The sequence below is a fragment of the Talaromyces atroroseus genome, assembly GCF_001907595.1.
Source record: "Talaromyces atroroseus strain IBT 11181 chromosome Unknown scaffold_11, whole genome shotgun sequence".
NCBI lineage: Eukaryota > Fungi > Ascomycota > Eurotiomycetes > Eurotiales > Trichocomaceae > Talaromyces > Talaromyces atroroseus.
In genome coordinates this window covers 870,834-888,666 of record NW_017971443.1, presented here as the reverse complement: position 1 = coordinate 888,666, position 17,833 = coordinate 870,834, and the positions used below count along the sequence as shown (strand labels likewise).

Here is a 17,833-nt window from a genome sequence, read left to right as displayed (position 1 = left end):
GAAGACAAAAAGAACAAGGCAATAAAAGTAATGAGTATGACCACAGACGTCCCAAATATGCCTTTGTGTTTCTTCAAAAGTATTTCAGACCTGGCCATAGTGCAATCAGAACCCACCTCTTATGAAAAGACACAATCCCAAATAATAAGAGAAGACGCTCCCACGAACATAACGCCACCGGATGACCGAATAGAATCGTACATGTAAGAACGCAGAGGCAAGCAAGCAGGCTTTACTGTTACCACTGCAGACTGAAGGTTCGAGAACCGAAATGTAGCACAGAAATAAGAAGTTTGAAGCCTACGCAGGTGCACCTTGTGCGGGCGTAGGATTTGAGTTAGGAGAAGACTCAGCAACCCCTTGACCTCGACATAGAGGACAGGAATTCCGTCCGGTGGTCAACCACTAATAGCGCTGTTAGTAAAACAAAGAGACACGTTGAATATGTCAATATACATACCTGGTCGATGCATTCCTTATGATAGATGTGCTTGCAACTAGTGAGCTGTCGAACTTCCTCGGCAGCTTCGTAGTCGCTCAGACAGATCAAACATCTCTCAGTTTCACCAATGCTAATGGTTTGATCGCCTTCGAGCGCTTCCGCTACCAGAGATCCCGCATACTCGACAAGCCGGAACAGCCCGCCTGCTGAAGAGACATCTGCCTGCGTGGCCACGGGAGGTTTTGCTGGTCCCAAAAGGGACGAGAGAAGAATCATGTCTTCATAGGTAGGGTTCTGCAAGTATGTTAGCAAAAATCCAGAGCATGTTGATACATCCAAGCGACATGGAACCATAACATACATCGGTGAACAAGCTCGGAGTTGCAAAAGCCGGGTGATTCTCCGAGAGATTGGTGCCAACAACGTAAATAACCCAAGTTCGACCGGCGGGTGGCGTTGGCTGATCTGGTTCTACCACCCCGTGGCGTCTAGCTGCTCCTGAGCCGAGATGACGATGACGAGCGTACTCCGAATCACTTCGGCGTCGCTGTCGTGCACCGCTGTCGCTAGTGGAAGGATGCATACCTGAATGGAGCGTGGAGTCTAGACCGGATTCTTCGTGAACCTGGGGTAGGACATTTGGAGACATTGCTGATGCCGAGGAGGGCCTTCGGCTAGGAGTGGAATCTCCTGATGACAGTGTGGACATAGGAGCCTCAGCTGGCGTCGACGGTGGAGGAAATGGTCCAGGAGGACTGTCCGACAGAACAGCTGGAAGGGCTGGAGATGTTGGTTCTAACGGATTTCGGTGGATGTTCGACGTGCCACGAGCATGGTTGTCAGGAGTGGAACTTGCACCGCCATTCATAAACCGTGAGGTCGGTACCCTGAATGGACTATCCGCGGTCCGTAAAGAGTCTCCAGTGCCACCTCTCTCTTGGGAGGGGTTTCCGTTGATGGAAGGAATATTTGGCAGACCAAGAAGAGCGTCCAGGCCGATTCCACCGCCATTTTGTGGATTACCTAGTGGCCCGCCGTTGGACGGTACAGATCGCACTCCCACCACGACTAAAGTGACGGTGCGGCCCTCTGAGCCCTCATCGCCACCATCCTCAGCATCTGTCTGGTCGGCTGTTTGTGACGTAGGGCGCCCATTACTTCCAGTCCCCGGTCGGCTTCCTAGGCTACCGGAATTGGCGAAACGAAAAACTCGCAGGAAATTCAAGGGAGGAGGGTTTGCTGTCGGAGAAGTGTTTTGGCTACCTGAAGATCCCGACTGATTGTCTTGAGCGGAAGTGACTTGCTGTAGACTTTGGAAAAGGCTTTCTAGCGATGCGTCGAGTCCTTCGTTGCCAAGCGATTGAATGTTGGGCAGCGGAGGAACCGTGCCTCCAGAAATCTGCGCTGCTATTGCGGCTGCGGCAACTTGAAGCACACGGGATAAGGGGGTTTGTTCTTCTCGTCGTGGGACTCGTGAAGACCGAGTTCGTAAAATACCAGGGAGGCGTCTGATGGGGCCTGGCCCTAAGCCTTGGGACGTCCTAGCATGAGATAAAGGTGGGAGAGGTTGTGAGTCGTTCATGGATTGTTGAGCGGGTTCAGCGGGCTCCTCCAAGTCCAAGTCCATAGGATCTAAAGGCGGCAGCAACTGATCTACGCCGTCGGGGACGCTTAAACGTAATGGTCGCTGTGGCGGTATTCTCATCTCCTCAGTGTCTGGCAGAGTCGGGGCAGCACCAAAAATATGGGAAATGGGAGTAGTCAACGAATTTCGCACTCGATTTAAACGTGGGCTGCGGCGCCACCCTCTGTCTGAAGACGAAACAGCGTCAATAGCCGGGTTGACATAGGTTGGATTGGGCGGCGAATCCGGAATCAATGCTGCATCGCCACGTGGGAGAGGGTAGGGCCCGCGTATCGAGCGACGTCGATTGATACCCCGAGATGCTAGGGAGTTGAAAGGAGTGAAGCGACCAGAGCTGGGAAGACCCTCAGATCTAGGAATAGGCCTCAATATGCGTCCATTTCGATGTGCGTGACCCTCTGCTGGTGTTTCCTCCTCGCTGCTGAGTAGACCTCGTATGACAGAATTAGGCAAGATTCGAGTGCCTAAGCGAGACATTGTAGATTGTCTCCTCGCTATGATTCGGGAGGCGGCTGAAGCGCTGCGAGTGTCCTGTTGGGTGGCGTTTGGGCGTGGTCGGAGATCGGAGGTGCTCGGCGACATGGTCGTATCACTGAACGCTGCGTTGGATACATTTGGAGTCGAAGAGTCTGTTATCAAGTTGAATATATTGTTTCTGTTCGCATCGAACCCCTCTTCCTGAGGGGGGTGGTTGCCCACCGATTGTTCGGACATGTCTTGAGCGTTCAGAGCACCACCGTGGCCATCGCTAGGAAGAGAGGAGGGGATGGTGATTCCTGAGGCGTTTCCTGGCCGTTGATCTCGTTGGGTGGACGATGCCTGTCCCATAGTAACAAGAAATGGTAGAAGTATGGGAGAAGTACCGCAGAGACGTGGCGGCGGTTGATGTGAACTGAGGGAACGATGATCCTATGCTAATGCTCCTCCCTCCATGGGAGGCGGTAAGATCCAACAGTGCAAGCCCAGCTGGCGTGGCTCGTGAGACCCCGGTCTTAGCTGATGTACGATTTTCAGATGAGTTGCTAGCACAGTGCTAAACCATGCATTCTGCTTGTCTGCGGTTGTTAAGAAGAGGAAGTTTTGAAGTGTTTGGGTCTGTATTATTAATGGCATCACCGTCGGTTCCTGCTTGACGGATTGCCCCGTTGGTTCCTCCCAGTTCTGTCTGAGACCACGCCCCGTTTGTCGTGTTTGCATGTTTGCCGTGTTTGCATCCCTGTCTGGATATTAGCTAAGCCCGGCATTGTCGTGAAAATCCCCCACATGTGTAATTTGCATGCAAATTAGCACATAATTGCCTTGCTTTTCCATGGACGGCGAGTATTTGAGGTCGCAATCCCTCCCGATTGGCCCTGGCATCTGCAAAAGTCTAGTATCCACCCCGACAAGCCAATCGCCCCTCAGTAGCCGATCTTCGAGCTAACGAGCTTCCCAGTTGAGCCGGTCTAGACAGACAACTCGGCTCTTGCCATCTGGATTTCTGACGCAGGATATCAATTCAACAGAGCTGAGTTTCCGGTATGGTAGACCCTAGCACGGAACGTCCAGAACATGACGGCCCAAGCGACGATGGCGGCCCAGATATCTTCGAAAGGCGCGATTCAATAGACTCTGAAAGTGGACGTGCGCAGGATGCCGACGAACCAACAGCTTTTGGAGCATCGCCAGCCGATGAAGTTCCACATGAACTGCCAGTTGAGCTGGCCAGCTTGTCTGACAGGTAACGGACCACATACAATGCTGTCGTAATTGCGCGCCCAAACTAATCCGTAGATAGATTTGTTGAGTCTTTGACTGCGAGGGTTCATACACTGCCTCCTTCCATCGAACGGATCTCGTCTTTGTTCCAAGACTTTTATATCCGGGCAGACTCTCGTATCGCCACACATATTTCGACCCTCGCGTCCCGCATTAATCGAGATGGCTCGCCGGCCAAAAATGCTGCTCAGAAGAGCTCCGAGAAAGCTTCCCAGATGCTGACCGTTTCCGAGATAGCAGAGAGACGGAAAGCACGAAAACAACTACCGATGAAGCAATTGGCTTTGGAAGAAACGGTCGAGAGACGGGTTTGCGAGAAGGTCTATGATAAGATATGGCGCCATAAAACTAGTCTCGACGAGGTGCGAGACGAGAAAATGCGCTCTAAGACAGCTGCATTATCACTTCTGGGTATGGGGCTAAAGGACCTGGGCGTTGAGGTGCCAGAAGCCGATGAAGAAAAAGAGAAGAACGCCAAAATACGGCTCTCATCAGCCAGCGAGGACTTGAGAAAGATGAACGACGCACGGTACCCCCTGGGCAAACTTCAGTGTTTGATATCCGCGCACAAAGCAATCGTGGACGCCCTGACAGTCCTTCTTGGGTCATCCTCTTCCGCAGATGAGATTTTGCCTGCCCTGATATATACTTTGATCACGTCGCCTCCGGAAGGCATAAATGTGATTAGCAATCTACTATTCGTCCAGCGTTTCAGGGCTACAAGCAAGATAAATGGCGAGTCCGCCTATTGTTTGACCAACTTGGAGGCGGCTATTAGTTTTCTAGAGTCGGTGGACCTCAGCAGCGTCAACACGGATGCTCCAGTCGACGGACAGCCACGGCTTTTAAATGCGGCGACAACTCCTCCTAGTGCAGAGCTTTCTGGTTCGGTGCGTTCTACAAAGAGCTCTGTCTCACGATCTCAACTCAGTGCGCCTTCAGCCCAACAGAGACGTCTAAGCAATCTATTTCAACCCCCATCAAAGGTATTAGGAGCCGCCAATGATGCCGTGCGCAGTACTGCCGACCAGGGCTTGAAGAATATCAGCAGTACGCTAGACAACAGCTTCAATTTCTTGTTTGGACGGCTGAAAGAAATGCAAAATACCCGTGGAGTAAATGAACAACCATTAGTGCCTAAAACTCTAGATGAGGCCCGACGCCTCGTGGCCAGTCCCCCTGAAGTGAAAGAAAGCGACATACTCGGTGAAGAAGACCTTGCAAATGCCAATACAAAAGAAGGGCCGATTCAGCCATCTAGATTGCGGCCAGAAGATAGACGATCTAGCGGCCGAAGAACCCCAAGAGATAGAAGTGCCGACAGTGCTCGGAGTAATGAGGGCAACATCAAAAAGACCCCTGCTACTACACTCTCAGCTGGACTGATTAACAACAACTCTACTCCTAGTTCGAGCGCTGGCAGCTCCATATTCAACCCTAGTCCCGGTACTAGACCATTAGAATCCATGAAAAGCTTCGGAAATTCATTTACTCTCAATCCTTTAAATCATATACCAGACATGATCAGGGGATTTGGCCGCAATACTCCAGAAACTCCAACTGCCACATTACCAGAACGACCACGACTTGTGTCTTCAAGGACGGAGGCAAGGTTATCACCATCAACAGCCGCATCCGCAATCGCGGCCACGCCTGCAACAACGTCGTCTACCGTACCATTCCCAGAGGTGCAATTATCGCAAATAAATCCACCTATTAGACGTTTTCTCGAAATTGATGACCCTCAAGACCTTCGTATTGGCGACGTTGCTGAACTTCTCCACGATTACAAGCGACTTGCGGCTGCGTTCGTTAGTAGTCAGTCGAAGGAATGAATATGATATTTTTGGGCAATCTTCCTTGCATGTAAAGGCATTGTTATGGTGTTTCTTTCATCTTTCCTTGTAACCAGATAAGAGAATATGATATCGGACTTATGATAAAAAAAATTGAATCATGGTGTAGAAGACTTAAAGTAGATGAAACGCCTAAAATGCGTTAACAACGCTAGCTAGTAAGTACTGAGATATATATAAGAAAGAGCAAGAGAAGAAAAAGCTGCAAAGCAGCAGTGCACAAAAATCAGTTAAAGGAAAAAAAAAAAAAAAAAAAAAAAAAAACCAGAACACCCGCCCCCCTTTTATCTTCTAATTTTATACCCCCGGCTTCAACCCCCTCAAAACCCCCAACCCACCCTGTTTCATCTCGGCAAACTTCCTATCCAAATCCGCAGACTGATGCTGCGTCTCATCATGCCTCCTCCGAATCTCAGCCTCAAACAAGGCCGTGGTTCGGCGACGCGATTGCCGCGACTCCTTAATCAATTTGAGCATTTCGCCTACTTGTCCAATTAGCTCGTCGCCAAAGTCTTCCCATTCGGTTATGGTCATTGAGGATAAGTATTCTTGGCGTTTTGAAGGGGCGGAAGAGAGTGCGTTGAGGGCGTAGTCGAGCTTTTCGGAGGCTGGGGCTGTGGGTTCTGGGGGTGAGACGGGAGGTGCTGGGGCTCGTGGTGGAGGGGAGGGAGGAGGTGGTGGTTTTTTGTGTGGGGTGCTGTTAGTGATCAGGGGGGAGTTGGTTGTTAAGGAGTTGGGGATGTGATCGAAAGATTCTTGTTCGAGTTCCGTGAAGTCCATTTGTTGTAGGATTTCGTCGGGGTAGTCGGATGTGAGATTTGGAAGGTGATGCTTGTCTGATATAGTCGATACGGATATTTTTCTTTGCGTGATGTCGGACAGTGATTCGGGGATGATACTGCTAAGACTTCCTTGGGTGGTGTCATCGTCCTTGTCCGCGCCCTCGTCCCCGTCATCATCCTCCTCCTCATCAGTTGTATCTAACGTGTCTCTGGCTACGCGAGAAGAGGACAGTTCAAGCTTCCTTCTTGCCTGGCCAGTTTTACGAGGGCTTGTGGAATCTCGTCGTCCAGGCTGCGGTCGTGGACCACTGACCTTGCGCGTAGGTGATTGTTGCTGTATGAGCCGCTCATAAGGACGTTCACTTTTAAAGTTGAATCGATTATTTGGTGTGGTAGTCAGACTTTGAGGGAAGGTGCTCATCCTCCTATATCCAGGCCCAGGACGATTCGGCAGTTGCACTGTCCTGGTATTATTTGTTGCCGTTGCTTCTTTTTCAGTTGCCATTCGAGAACGAGGACGAGCCCCAGGGTCACTATCGCTACGTTGTAGTGACAAGCGGGATTTAGCCCTGGGTATTCGCGATGCATTTGGCTTGTCCACTGAGTTCCTTTTACTTTTGTTGTTGTTTGCGGAAGCGGGTCGATGTGTTGCTTCAGATTGAAGAATCCAGTCGAAGGGCTGGGAGTCGTACTCGTCGGCATAGGTGGTTTTGCCGCTGTCCAATGCCGAGGGAAGCGTAGATTTCCTGCGGCGGTTTGTTGTAGTAGTAACTTCCATTTGGTCTTCATGTTGGGTATGGCCAGATTCGGAAGAGAGCTCACTTGCATCCCAGTCCTGTGAGATCACATCATGGCCAAATAATCCTCCCCGGCCGTGAGCATGATCTTGAGCCTCAATATCACCAACGCTGGTCACTGTGATTGTGGAGTCATCCACATTTTCAACATCGGTGTCAAATATGCTTTTTTCTGGCTGTTGTTGTGCCAAATACAGATCATTCTGTTGTTGCAGTGGTGGTAATGGTTCCACGAATGGCAAAGGCAAGGGCCGCATGAACCTTGACGGTGGAAAGCCACTTCCTAGTACGAACTTGTCGTTCACCTGTACCTTTTGTTGCTGTCGAGGGCTGAGAATCCTGTCATCTCTGGTGCTTGAGGGATGATACTGGTCGCTTCTTGCTCGGATGTAATCTTCCAGGCCCATGTTTTTGATTCTTGGTGACTGATAAATGCAAAGTCAAATGGAGGATGCAGAATGAAATGCACATCTATTCGAAATTGACCATATTTTGTAACTTTGCCCAGAGGGATAATTGTCTGTTGGTTGATTATGTTGGTTTATTTATGGAGAAGGACAAAGCTCCCGTCAAGCTATCGATAACTAGCTCCCCGAGCTGTCAGACGGGGCACGTGATCCAGATGGAATTGAAGACAACATATTTTAGATTATCTTTGCTACTCTATTTCTCTTCATTACTTTTCATTTCATGCTTTCTTGAATACCACTCGTGTTATTATGATTGTCATTGTGCGTTGCATAAGGATCGAATACGTTGTATGCTCGTTGATAGCCATCTAGAAATCCTCTTCAGCAGGTTCATCTGCACCTTCTCGCCTCCTCTTAGCTTTCCCAAAGAGCTCGTTCGCTTTGGCCACCTCCGCAACTCGCTTTCCCAGGGCAATGTGCAGTTCCCGATTGGCAATCAACCGGTCCGACGACACGTTGTAGTCTTCATCGTCATCATCCAACATATCAATATCCTCATCATCCCGAGCTAGCGACAACACGTAGAGGTCGCCGAGCCACAGAGCTATCATTCCTCGAAGCTGTAGAAGCGCCGGACTGTCGGAGTACGGTGGTCCAACCATAACATCATCCATGCGGGTCGCAATCTCCTGCGCTCCAGCCAGTTCTTTCTGTCTAATCTTGGCTCTACGACTGAGGATGTCTCGGTTCCGATCTGTATTGTTTTCTGGGTCGGACATGACGTGATCGCCCGATTCTGACGGGTTTTCTGAGACATTCTCATCCTCCTCATACTCCAGGGCCTCCCTTGCTTTCGCGCTTTCTTGCTCAACAACGTATATCCAAAGAGTGAACATTGCAGGATAGAAGTGTAAAGAGCCGCTAGCCTCTGTACGAGCGTTCCGAGAAGGGAATTGTATGATGAGCCTCTCGTAGTAAGCTTTCGCTGCTTCGAATCCTGGGCGAGTAAAGACAGTACCCGAGGTAGAGTTTTGGCGAAACAGAATTTCCGCCCCAATACCCCATCGACCTCCGCTCCGTATGTCGACCGGTTGACGACCAAATCTCTCGTGAAGCAGCATGCTCCACGCGCGGCCGGCACGCACAAAGTCTCCTTCAAGTAGACATTTGTGTAAGATGGTGGTAAGCACGCCTAAATGGCGGACATGCAAAGTGCTTTCCGTTGTTTTCGAGCCAGGAAGGAATATGGGAGGCCATTGGTTCTGTAGGTCCTCAACATAATCGTTTGCTCGTTTCCTCTCTAGAGACTTGTCCCTGAGTCCGACATGCGGGAAATCTTCCTCAAAAAGCTCTTCATCGAGTGACAGACCAGCAGCTCTGTACTGACGAGCTTCTTCTGGCGTGAGCACAACCGATTGAGCTCGACTGCGACTAGATTCATAACCGGATTCAGCATCGGTGGTCTCTAGGCCGCTTTCATCCACGCCGCTCTCTTCGTCCCGCAAGTCATGGCTAGGCTTTCTTCTCCTGCGCCCACGTTTAACATCGTATTTCTTTGCACGAACACTAGCATGCTGCTGCCAGGCGACGAGTGGCAAGGAAAAGACAGATACTTTCGGCTGGATCATGGATTCCAGGTTACCGATGCACAGTTTGCGTGTGTGTGATAGGTCATTTCTATGAACATGGCAGCATGTGCATAGGGTTCTGACGTAGACGTATCCTGTCCCGTCTGATAAAAGAAATCTTGGAGTATTTTCAAGTGGAGATCACTAATTTAGCAGCGGGTCTCGTTGGGGAGCCTTGGTTCCTGAAAGCTCAGGCCAGCTGACTCCTGAGTGGCTCAAGTCACACCAGGCGGTCAGATGACCGGGACTATCACGTGCTGATTATGCAATGGCCCGTGCGTTTGCTGATAGGCGGTGATAAGCCCGCGGCTGCCTCACTCAACCCCCGATAGTCGTCATCTCACCGATTTATGGCTTCTACAACCTGACCCGGCTCCTTCGAGTCGTCCTCCCTATCAACATGTCTACTCAATATAGGGGCGTCTGGCACCACAGCTCCAGCTTGATGAGAATAACCAGCGTACTTTGGTGTCTCCACGCGGGACTCGTCCTCGCCACAGTGCCTGGATCGCCATCCCCAGCCTACCATAACGAGATCCCCATTCTTCCGCCCCAGATTCCTCAAGGAGATGGATTTGGCTCTATAGCAAGAAAGCATGAATTTGTGGGTATATTGGCATAATGATGTCATACGGGGGAGATGGTGCTAACGCATATCTAGACGCTCCGTCATATTTATCACCGCGGGACGTACGACCAACCGGACCTCCATTTGAGGCTAGATGTGACGCCGGACACCAAACTATCAATCTTAACCGAAGATGAATATTTACCTCAGCCCGTTGATGAACCACAAATTTCTCTGACTGCCATGTCGGATGCCGTGGCTGTTCATAGGCTGGCAGACCGCCGGCCGTCTGTAATCGAGGGTTATCTGGCTCATGCAAGATCGTCCGGCACTGCGGCAATCTTATCGGATGATGCGTGGGTCATGGAGGACATTGAGGGTCCTGATGTTACCGATAAAGAGACTGTCTTGACATTTGCGAGAATGACGGCAAATGATTACATCGAAGAACCGGGCACTGGGGATTGGAATGAGATTAGTGGCAGGTTCAATTGGTCAGCGAGTTTTGGCTGGCAGCGTGATGGGCTTAGAGGCCATATATATGCTGATGAGGCCAACAGCACCATCATCATATCTTTAAAGGGGACTTCTCCTGCGTTGTTTGATGGAGCTGAGACGACCACCAACGACAAGGAGAATGACAACCTGTATTTCTCTTGTTGCTGCGGTCAAGGGGCCTCCTACCTTTCGCGTCAAGTATGCGATTGCTCAACAGACGTATTCACCGCTAATTTGACTTGCATCGTTGAAGCTATGCAAAGTGAAAATCGATATTATGGTGCTGCGATTGATCTGTATACCAATGCCACACAGTTATATCCAAATGCGAACGTTTGGCTTGCCGGCCATTCTCTTGGGGGTGCCATGAGTGCACTACTTGGTCTCACATTTGGTCTCCCAACTGTTGCGATTGATGCAATACCGGACGCGCTGCCTGCGGCCAGACTTGGATTGCCCACACCGCCTGGCTACGATCCGTTGCTGCCCCAAAAACGGAGAGATACTGCTATCTACCATATTGGCCATACAGCAGACCCTATATACATGGGCTCTTGCAATGGTGCAGGTGCTACCTGTACTTGGGCTGGGTACGCTTTAGAATCTGCGTGTCACAATGGGAAGATGTGCGTATACGATACAGTCGAAGACAAAGGCTGGCGAGTGGGAATAGGTACACATCGAATAAAAAATGTGATTTCTGATGTTTTGGAGGTCTACGATGCCGTTCCACCTTGCGTGCCAGAAGAGGAGTGTTACGATTGCCAGCTGTGGAAATTCTACAAGAGCAATGGCTCTGAAATTACGACCACAACGACCACAACCAAGACTACTTCAACATCTACATCATTAACCAGGACATCGACTTGTCAGACTCCAGGATGGTGGGGTTGCTTGGATAAGACGACATCGACGACTTCTTCTAGCACGACTTCCACTAGCAGCAGCCTGACAACAACCACAACCACCTGTAAAACTCCAGGTTGGTTTGGCTGCAAAGATCCTACAACCACGACTACTACTACAAGCCTTCATCCTTCTCCAACAGCTACAACGGCCACTTCTACATCAACATGTCATGATCGCGGCTGGTTTGGCTGCCGGGATCCTACCACCACCCAGAGTCCAAGCTCAGCATCTGTTCCGCTGCCATATGAGGACAATCCAGCTACTGCCGCAGAACATCTAGTCACTGCAGCTCCAGTACTATAGCTATGGTTGCATGGTAGTTTGTTCTCAAACCGCTATGTTTAAGCATTGGAGTTTTATCTTACATCATCGTTTGGTTTGGCGTCTTGTTTGCATTTTTTTTGTATGAACCAAGCGGGGCTCCACGGAGTTTATCTTGTTTTCCTGTGTTTAATCTTCTGAAATGCTTCCGATTGGCGACGCAGAAGATTCCAGGCTGGGGAGATCTATCTACTTTTGTTTTATTTTGTTTGGATATAAACTGCGTGTGGGAGCATAGATACCATAGCAACTTACGCTTACAGCTTAGAAATCATTAAATAGGCGTCACTTCCTCAAGACAATGAAATCTCTTTGAAGAACCTTCAGTTTTCCGATACCATCCTCGATCTAGTCCGGCGAACATTAACCAACTTCCTAAGGATACCATCTCTAGTCCCCTGTTACAAGACCATCCATTCCTCGTCTCTGGGTCTATTTGATGCGTGTAGGTATCTACAATTGTGTTACATCACTTCCTTTGGCGCATCAGCCACTTACACGGCACTCGTAACTAACACGCATGATGAATAACGAGGAAAGTCCGCCACAAGGACAAAAGCCCGACCTCAGCAAAGTCGCTTACCAAACAGCCAATCGGCTACCTGACCCAGCGACGGCTTCTAAGGGCCGATATCAATACCGAATACATCAGCAGGAGTATGGTACGGTGCCTCCCCCAACATAGAGAAGCCGAACCCTCCATGATGCCTGCTTCCATCCTCCATACGGGGAGGGGCAGGTAAGTGTCTCTTCATTACTCGTGAATCATTAAGGCTGACACCATGTCGTCATGTCGCAGCAGGGCGTGGCTTCTCGGGAGTTGGGCGTGGTAGTACTTGTAGTAGTCTGAAATTGCAGCATCATACCACTATGCTTATCTCTTCTACTCAGAGCTATAGGTCAAGGATACATATAAGATAAAGGGAGACGCCTCAACTTCACCCTCGTTGATTGGGTTTTGTGACCAAGGAAGCGGGGGTATATCCGAAGAAAAACTCCATCCAGTTCATTATTCATTAGTTGGGAACGCTGCATGTGAGTGTACTTTGACCCGGTGAAAGCCACGCCGTCAGTAACCATCATCATCCCCTGACCACGGTCTCATACGAGCTAATCCCCGTCATTTGCGGCGTATTGCAGGGAGTCATCTGTGCCTAAACGGATATATCCTTTTCGTATATCCGCTGCCTCATAGAAGACGGGAGTCTCTTTCCCTCAAGGATGCGTATTTAGACAGGCAATTCTTTATGTCTTGCTGATTCTCAAGCTTATCAGAAACGAAGAGTACCTAGATTAGGCAATTGACGTTATAAATTATGCCAATTTTCACCGAAGTCTCTGTTCAGTCAAGAGACCTAAGGGTGCTCCCTTCATTTGCACCTCCATTACCTCGTCTTTCCTCTCCATTTCATTCAGACATAAAATACAATGGAGTAACGCGGTATGAAGTGGTTGTTGTTGGGGTATGTTTTCGACCTTTATACCTTGAAGCCGATGCTAAACTGACATTATACATGAACGCCCTAGGCTGGACCGGCCGGGTTAATGTTGGCTCTTCTACTGGCGAGATATGGACTAAGTGACCGGAGTCTTCTGTGCATTGACTCAAAAGCCAGTGCCCTCAAAAGCGGCCAGGCAGACGGAGTACAGCCTCGGACATTAGAAGTATTCAAGACTCTAGGGATTTCAGATGAAATTGAGAACGAGGCATGCCAGCTGTGGGAAGTTGCATTTTGGAATACTTCCCAGGATAAACTGAAGACCATTGAGCGGAAATCCATCATGCCCACTGTGATGGTTCCAGCTCGCTTTCCGTACGAGGCGACTATTCACCAGGGCCGAATCGAGCGAATCATGGAAACGGACCTGTTGAGGTATTCTGACCGAGGGGTAGTGCGAAATACAAAGCTCCTCAACGTGCGCCTTGACGAGGAAGGTGATCCTGAGTTTCCCGTCATAGCAGAAATCGAAACTAGCGGAGTTAAGCAGACTATTCGTTCAAAAGCCCTAGTTGGCGCGGATGGCGCCCACTCAACTGTGCGCCAAAACTTGGGGCTCGAGTTGAAAGGAAAATCATTGGACTATGTCTGGGGCGTTGTTGATATGGTTGTTGATACAGATTTCCCGGATATTCGCCGACGTTGCGCCGTACACTCTCCCTCAGGCTCTGTCATGGTGATCCCTCGCGAACGAATAGTAACGGGTGAATATCTTACTCGTATCTATGTTCATGTTCCAGATGCTATCAAGAATGGTACAGGTGGCAACAGCGAAGAAATTCAGACAGAGGATGCAAGACTACGCCGGAACAAAGTGACGTTACAAAACATTCTGCAACAGGCCAGAGATGTCTTCAAACCATACCATTTTGAGCCAAAAGGAGACAACACAATCGATTGGTGGGCAGCATACCAAATTGGCCAGCGGCTAGCCCCAGAATTCGCCGTGAGAGATTCGAAAGGGGTTGACCGAGTCTTTATCGTTGGTGACGGTATACTTGTCCCCGATTCTCAATCTTTTCCAAGTGGAATCATGGCTAACAACGTACTGTACTAGCCTGTCATACACATAGTCCAAAGGTTCGATCTTTCTCTTGGATTATGTGCACTTGATATCGGGTTACTAATCAAATGCGTAGGCTGGTCAAGGAATGAATGTCTCCATGATGGACTCATACAATTTAGCTTGGAAACTCGCCTACTGGGTTAACGGCCTTAGCCCAGCATCATCAGATCTGGGCAGACCAGATTCTGTTGTGCAAACCTATCAGATTGAACGCTATTCTAATGCCCAGCAATTGATTGACTTCGATCGCCAGTTCTCCACGGTATTTTCCGAACAGTTTAACGAGGCAGAGGCCGGCATGTCCCATGCAGATTTCGTGAATCTATTCAATACAGGAAACGGGTTTACCAGTGGATGCGGTGTTGAATACCCGGCTAACTTGCTAGTAGTGAATGATTTTCCTAACTGGGGTTCTTCCAATCCAGTTCAAGGAACCAATTATTCGGGTGGCATATTGCGGCCAGGCCGGAGACTTCTAAATGTGAAGCTGAAGCGATTTGCCGATGGCTGGCAACGGCATATTCAAGACGGTATGCTTGTTTCTCAACCTCATCTCGACCAACGAAGATGCTTAAGTCGGGGAAATTCTACAGATCTATCTTCCACCGGCAGATTTCGTATTCTAGCCCTAACGTCGACTGATCTTCTTGACCCAGAATCAATTTCTGCCACGACGCTGAACAAGCTGTCCGAGCTCACGAAGCAATTTCCAGCTAATATCATTGAAAAAATTATTATCCATCCTCGTCTTCCTCGACCATTCAGTTGGGGAGATATCCCAGCCAGTGTTAAGATACATGCAGAAATGCGATTCTACAGTGGTTACGACTTGGATGACGTCTACCAAATCTACGGAGTTGACCCGGTACACGGCGCGCTGGTTGTGGTACGGCCAGATGGGTATGTAGGAGTACTTGCGCAGCTGGATGATATATCTAGGGTGGAAAAGTATTTGAAAAATTGTATTCGAACGCCCCTAGCTTTTCAGAACTGAATGGGCCTTTTCTAGCTAAACAGTCGCAAAGTTACACACTTTCCTGAACTCTCTACTGATACCCTGTACCTAGGTGTAGCACCTATGGATGATCATAGTGTAGCCAGGTATAGAGGCGAGTTAGGTTTGAAGATGTTATTCATAGATATATCAATAAGAATTTTGTTTAGATTGGATCGAAAAGAGGCCTTTCAGTATATTTGTGTATAATACTGTATGTAAATAAGACAGCGAATATCATTAACTATCTTCCTGCAGTTTATCTACATAGATGTAGCAGTCTGGGTGCCTGAGGCTACAGTAATCATCCGCATCGTCAAGGTCCGATCTCCGTCTTCAACACACTAGATATGCACAAGTCATATCTATCTCTTGGTCCAGGATTCTGTGATCGAGAAGATCTGCGCAGTCATGCTCGTGTTGGGTACGTGGCACCCAGCGATGGACACGCTGCCAAGGCATCGAGTGTCTTGGATTCTGCACCACATTTCCATGATGTGAAGCGTGCGTTCAGATGGACGTCTTGCATCGATCACCAAATCCTCGCTGCGTGGTTGGGCATGCATGTACCCCCTCATCATCATCAAGCTAGATCAGCTCGCTGAGATGCAACATATAACATACGACATTGGCTGTGGTCTGTTAATAATTCGGACGAGATCTGCATGCATACACTTGGGCCGTCCGGTTCATCAGCGTGCAGTGCACCTCAGTGGCATTTGGAAATGAGATGGGAAGGGAAACGTCCATACACACAGCGGCTGGTAGGGGTATAAAGACAAAGCTCGTTTCAGAAGGAGGGACTGGTTCCTTGAAAACGAAGATTCACCGCGATCCTGCCCAGGTATGTTCACTCACGCACAGGGTGGGAAGATGCACTACTAAGTCGGATGGTGACAGCCCAAAGCAACAGCTCAGCGAAAATGCTGTGCAATTTTTGATGAAAAACCCGGTCAGCTCCGGCAGATTCAGCATCGAACACTCTCAGAAGGAAGCCCTTAAAGTGAAGTCTAACCTCGGGTATGTAGAACTCATTAAGAGGGAGAACAATGGACAGGAGTGGTTTGATCTGGTTATGGCATTGAAGGAATCGGACCTCCATGATCCAAGACCGTGGTTCTTGTCTTTTGTAAACAGAGCATGGAAAGAATATTACCTCATACTAGCCTAGTAATACTCTAACTGCAGCAAGCGCGCCAGAGGCGTGCACAAAGGCAGTCCTAATCGTGACCGCCGACCACGCAACGGCCATAAAGGCAAATTGATCGATGAGGCTTGAGTTTCTTCATGACTAATACCCCGAGCACTTCAAAGGGAAATTGTAATGCTCTAGTCGCAACAACTGATGCAATTGTTGCCCATTCTTTGCTCGATTTTCAACTCTCTTACGAAAGAGAGAAGAGATAAGATGGTGAGAGCTCTCACCTTGCCGTCTTGGAGTTATGTGAGCTCCGTAGTGATATATCAGGTTAGGTAGTTTAAGTCACATTGCAACCCACATCTTTAAATGAAAGATATAAGACTGAACAATGTGGCGGAGGTTATGAATATAAGAGGGGATATCGAGTTATGGATGTGATAGCAAACCAGGGATGGCAAATCTCTCCAAGAAAGAACGAGTGACTGATGTAAAATGTCTGACAATCTTTGGACTCCAGATCGTTCCTCCATGCCCACCTGCCGCCTTGTTGAATCTTGCAGAAGCAACCAAACTATATCGCTCATATTATAAATTTGTTTGGAGTACAATGAGCCTAGTTCATTCTATTCCCTGCCTGCTCGAGATGGTGCTCTCGATCCAGCTTTCTTTTCCCCGGCATGGCGTTACCTAGGCAGACGATGGCAGCGACCTCTCGTTTTCGTCGTTGATTTTACACCGAAGCGTGTCATGTCAGGACTGGATGCTTCAGGGCATGCTAGATAGATCAACTTGCATCCTCTGCTTGCCACTCTTCAAGAATTCGCATCAACGGTATAGTATGTGGATGATCGGCGCCTATACTGCGCGTCGAGAGTTGAACACACTCCCTCATCAACTGGACAGCCTCGTTGTCTCGGCCTAGAAGTTTATAAATCAATAAAACCAGATGCTTCGTATCCCGCGTCAATGAACTGAGCACGCCAAGTTCTCTCTCACTCCGCTTCATTGCTAGGACTCCCAGCTTTTCAGCTTTCTTCATGCCGCCTGGGCCTTGGAGAAGGTATACCATTGCTAGGCTAAACATACTACCTATGGTTTGTGGATGCCAAATCCCTAATACCTTCTGCCTCGTCTCTAATACTTGTATGCATAGCTCCTCGGCCTCTTTCAGGCGGTTCTGAGATTTGTATAACCATGCTAGATTGCTCATGCTGGATAATGTGTCTGGATGGGCTGTGCCTAGCACCTTCTTACTCATCTCTAACACTTGTAGATTCAGTTCCTCAGCCTCTTTTAGGCAGTTCTGAGAATGATAAATAATGCTAGGATGCTCATGCTGGATAATGTGTTTGGATGGTCTGTGCCAAACACCTCCTTATCCATCTCTAATAGTTGTATCGCCAGTTCTTCGGCCATTCCATAAAGTCCCTGGTGACAGTACGAGAGCACTGGAGAACTCGTAGATGAAGTATTGAAAGCGCGCGATTTAAACTTCTCTTTAAATTGAATCATGAGGTCA

General features: G+C 48.9%; 6 protein-coding genes across 6 annotated transcripts; 3 read left to right on the top strand and 3 right to left on the bottom strand.

Moving 5' to 3' along the window:
• Positions 1-300: 300 nt before the first annotated feature.
• On the bottom strand, positions 301-2,915 carry UA08_07593 (hypothetical protein; the record flags this gene model as incomplete). Its single annotated transcript, XM_020262504.1, has 3 exons — positions 301-405; positions 461-736; positions 804-2,915. 3 exons carry the CDS (start codon positions 2,913-2,915, stop codon positions 301-303), a joined length of 2,493 nt encoding a protein of 830 aa, XP_020117193.1.
• A 692-nt stretch (positions 2,916-3,607) lies between these two features.
• On the top strand, positions 3,608-5,680 carry UA08_07592 (hypothetical protein; the record flags this gene model as incomplete). The annotated part of the gene is made up of 2 exons (XM_020262502.1): positions 3,608-3,807; positions 3,865-5,680. 2 exons carry the CDS (start codon positions 3,608-3,610, stop codon positions 5,678-5,680), a joined length of 2,016 nt encoding a protein of 671 aa, XP_020117501.1.
• A 318-nt stretch (positions 5,681-5,998) lies between these two features.
• Positions 5,999-7,687, bottom strand: UA08_07591 (hypothetical protein; the record flags this gene model as incomplete). Its single annotated transcript, XM_020262501.1, has 1 exon — positions 5,999-7,687. The coding sequence occupies one exon, from the start codon at positions 7,685-7,687 to the stop codon at positions 5,999-6,001; it is 1,689 nt and encodes a 562-aa protein (XP_020117502.1).
• A 371-nt stretch (positions 7,688-8,058) lies between these two features.
• Positions 8,059-9,318, bottom strand: UA08_07590 (hypothetical protein; the record flags this gene model as incomplete). The annotated part of the gene is made up of 1 exon (XM_020262500.1): positions 8,059-9,318. The coding sequence occupies one exon, from the start codon at positions 9,316-9,318 to the stop codon at positions 8,059-8,061; it is 1,260 nt and encodes a 419-aa protein (XP_020117188.1).
• A 400-nt stretch (positions 9,319-9,718) lies between these two features.
• UA08_07589 (putative lipase atg15) lies at positions 9,719-11,596 on the top strand (the record flags this gene model as incomplete). Its single annotated transcript, XM_020262499.1, has 2 exons — positions 9,719-9,922; positions 9,980-11,596. The coding sequence occupies 2 exons, from the start codon at positions 9,719-9,721 to the stop codon at positions 11,594-11,596; spliced, it is 1,821 nt and encodes a 606-aa protein (XP_020117189.1).
• A 1,334-nt stretch (positions 11,597-12,930) lies between these two features.
• On the top strand, positions 12,931-16,452 carry UA08_07588 (hypothetical protein; the record flags this gene model as incomplete). The annotated part of the gene is made up of 9 exons (XM_020262498.1): positions 12,931-13,077; positions 13,142-14,105; positions 14,171-14,193; positions 14,253-15,079; positions 15,369-15,387; positions 15,432-15,494; positions 15,555-15,597; positions 15,932-16,193; positions 16,362-16,452. The coding sequence occupies 9 exons, from the start codon at positions 12,931-12,933 to the stop codon at positions 16,450-16,452; spliced, it is 2,439 nt and encodes an 812-aa protein (XP_020117399.1).
• Positions 16,453-17,833: the final 1,381 nt, after the last annotated feature.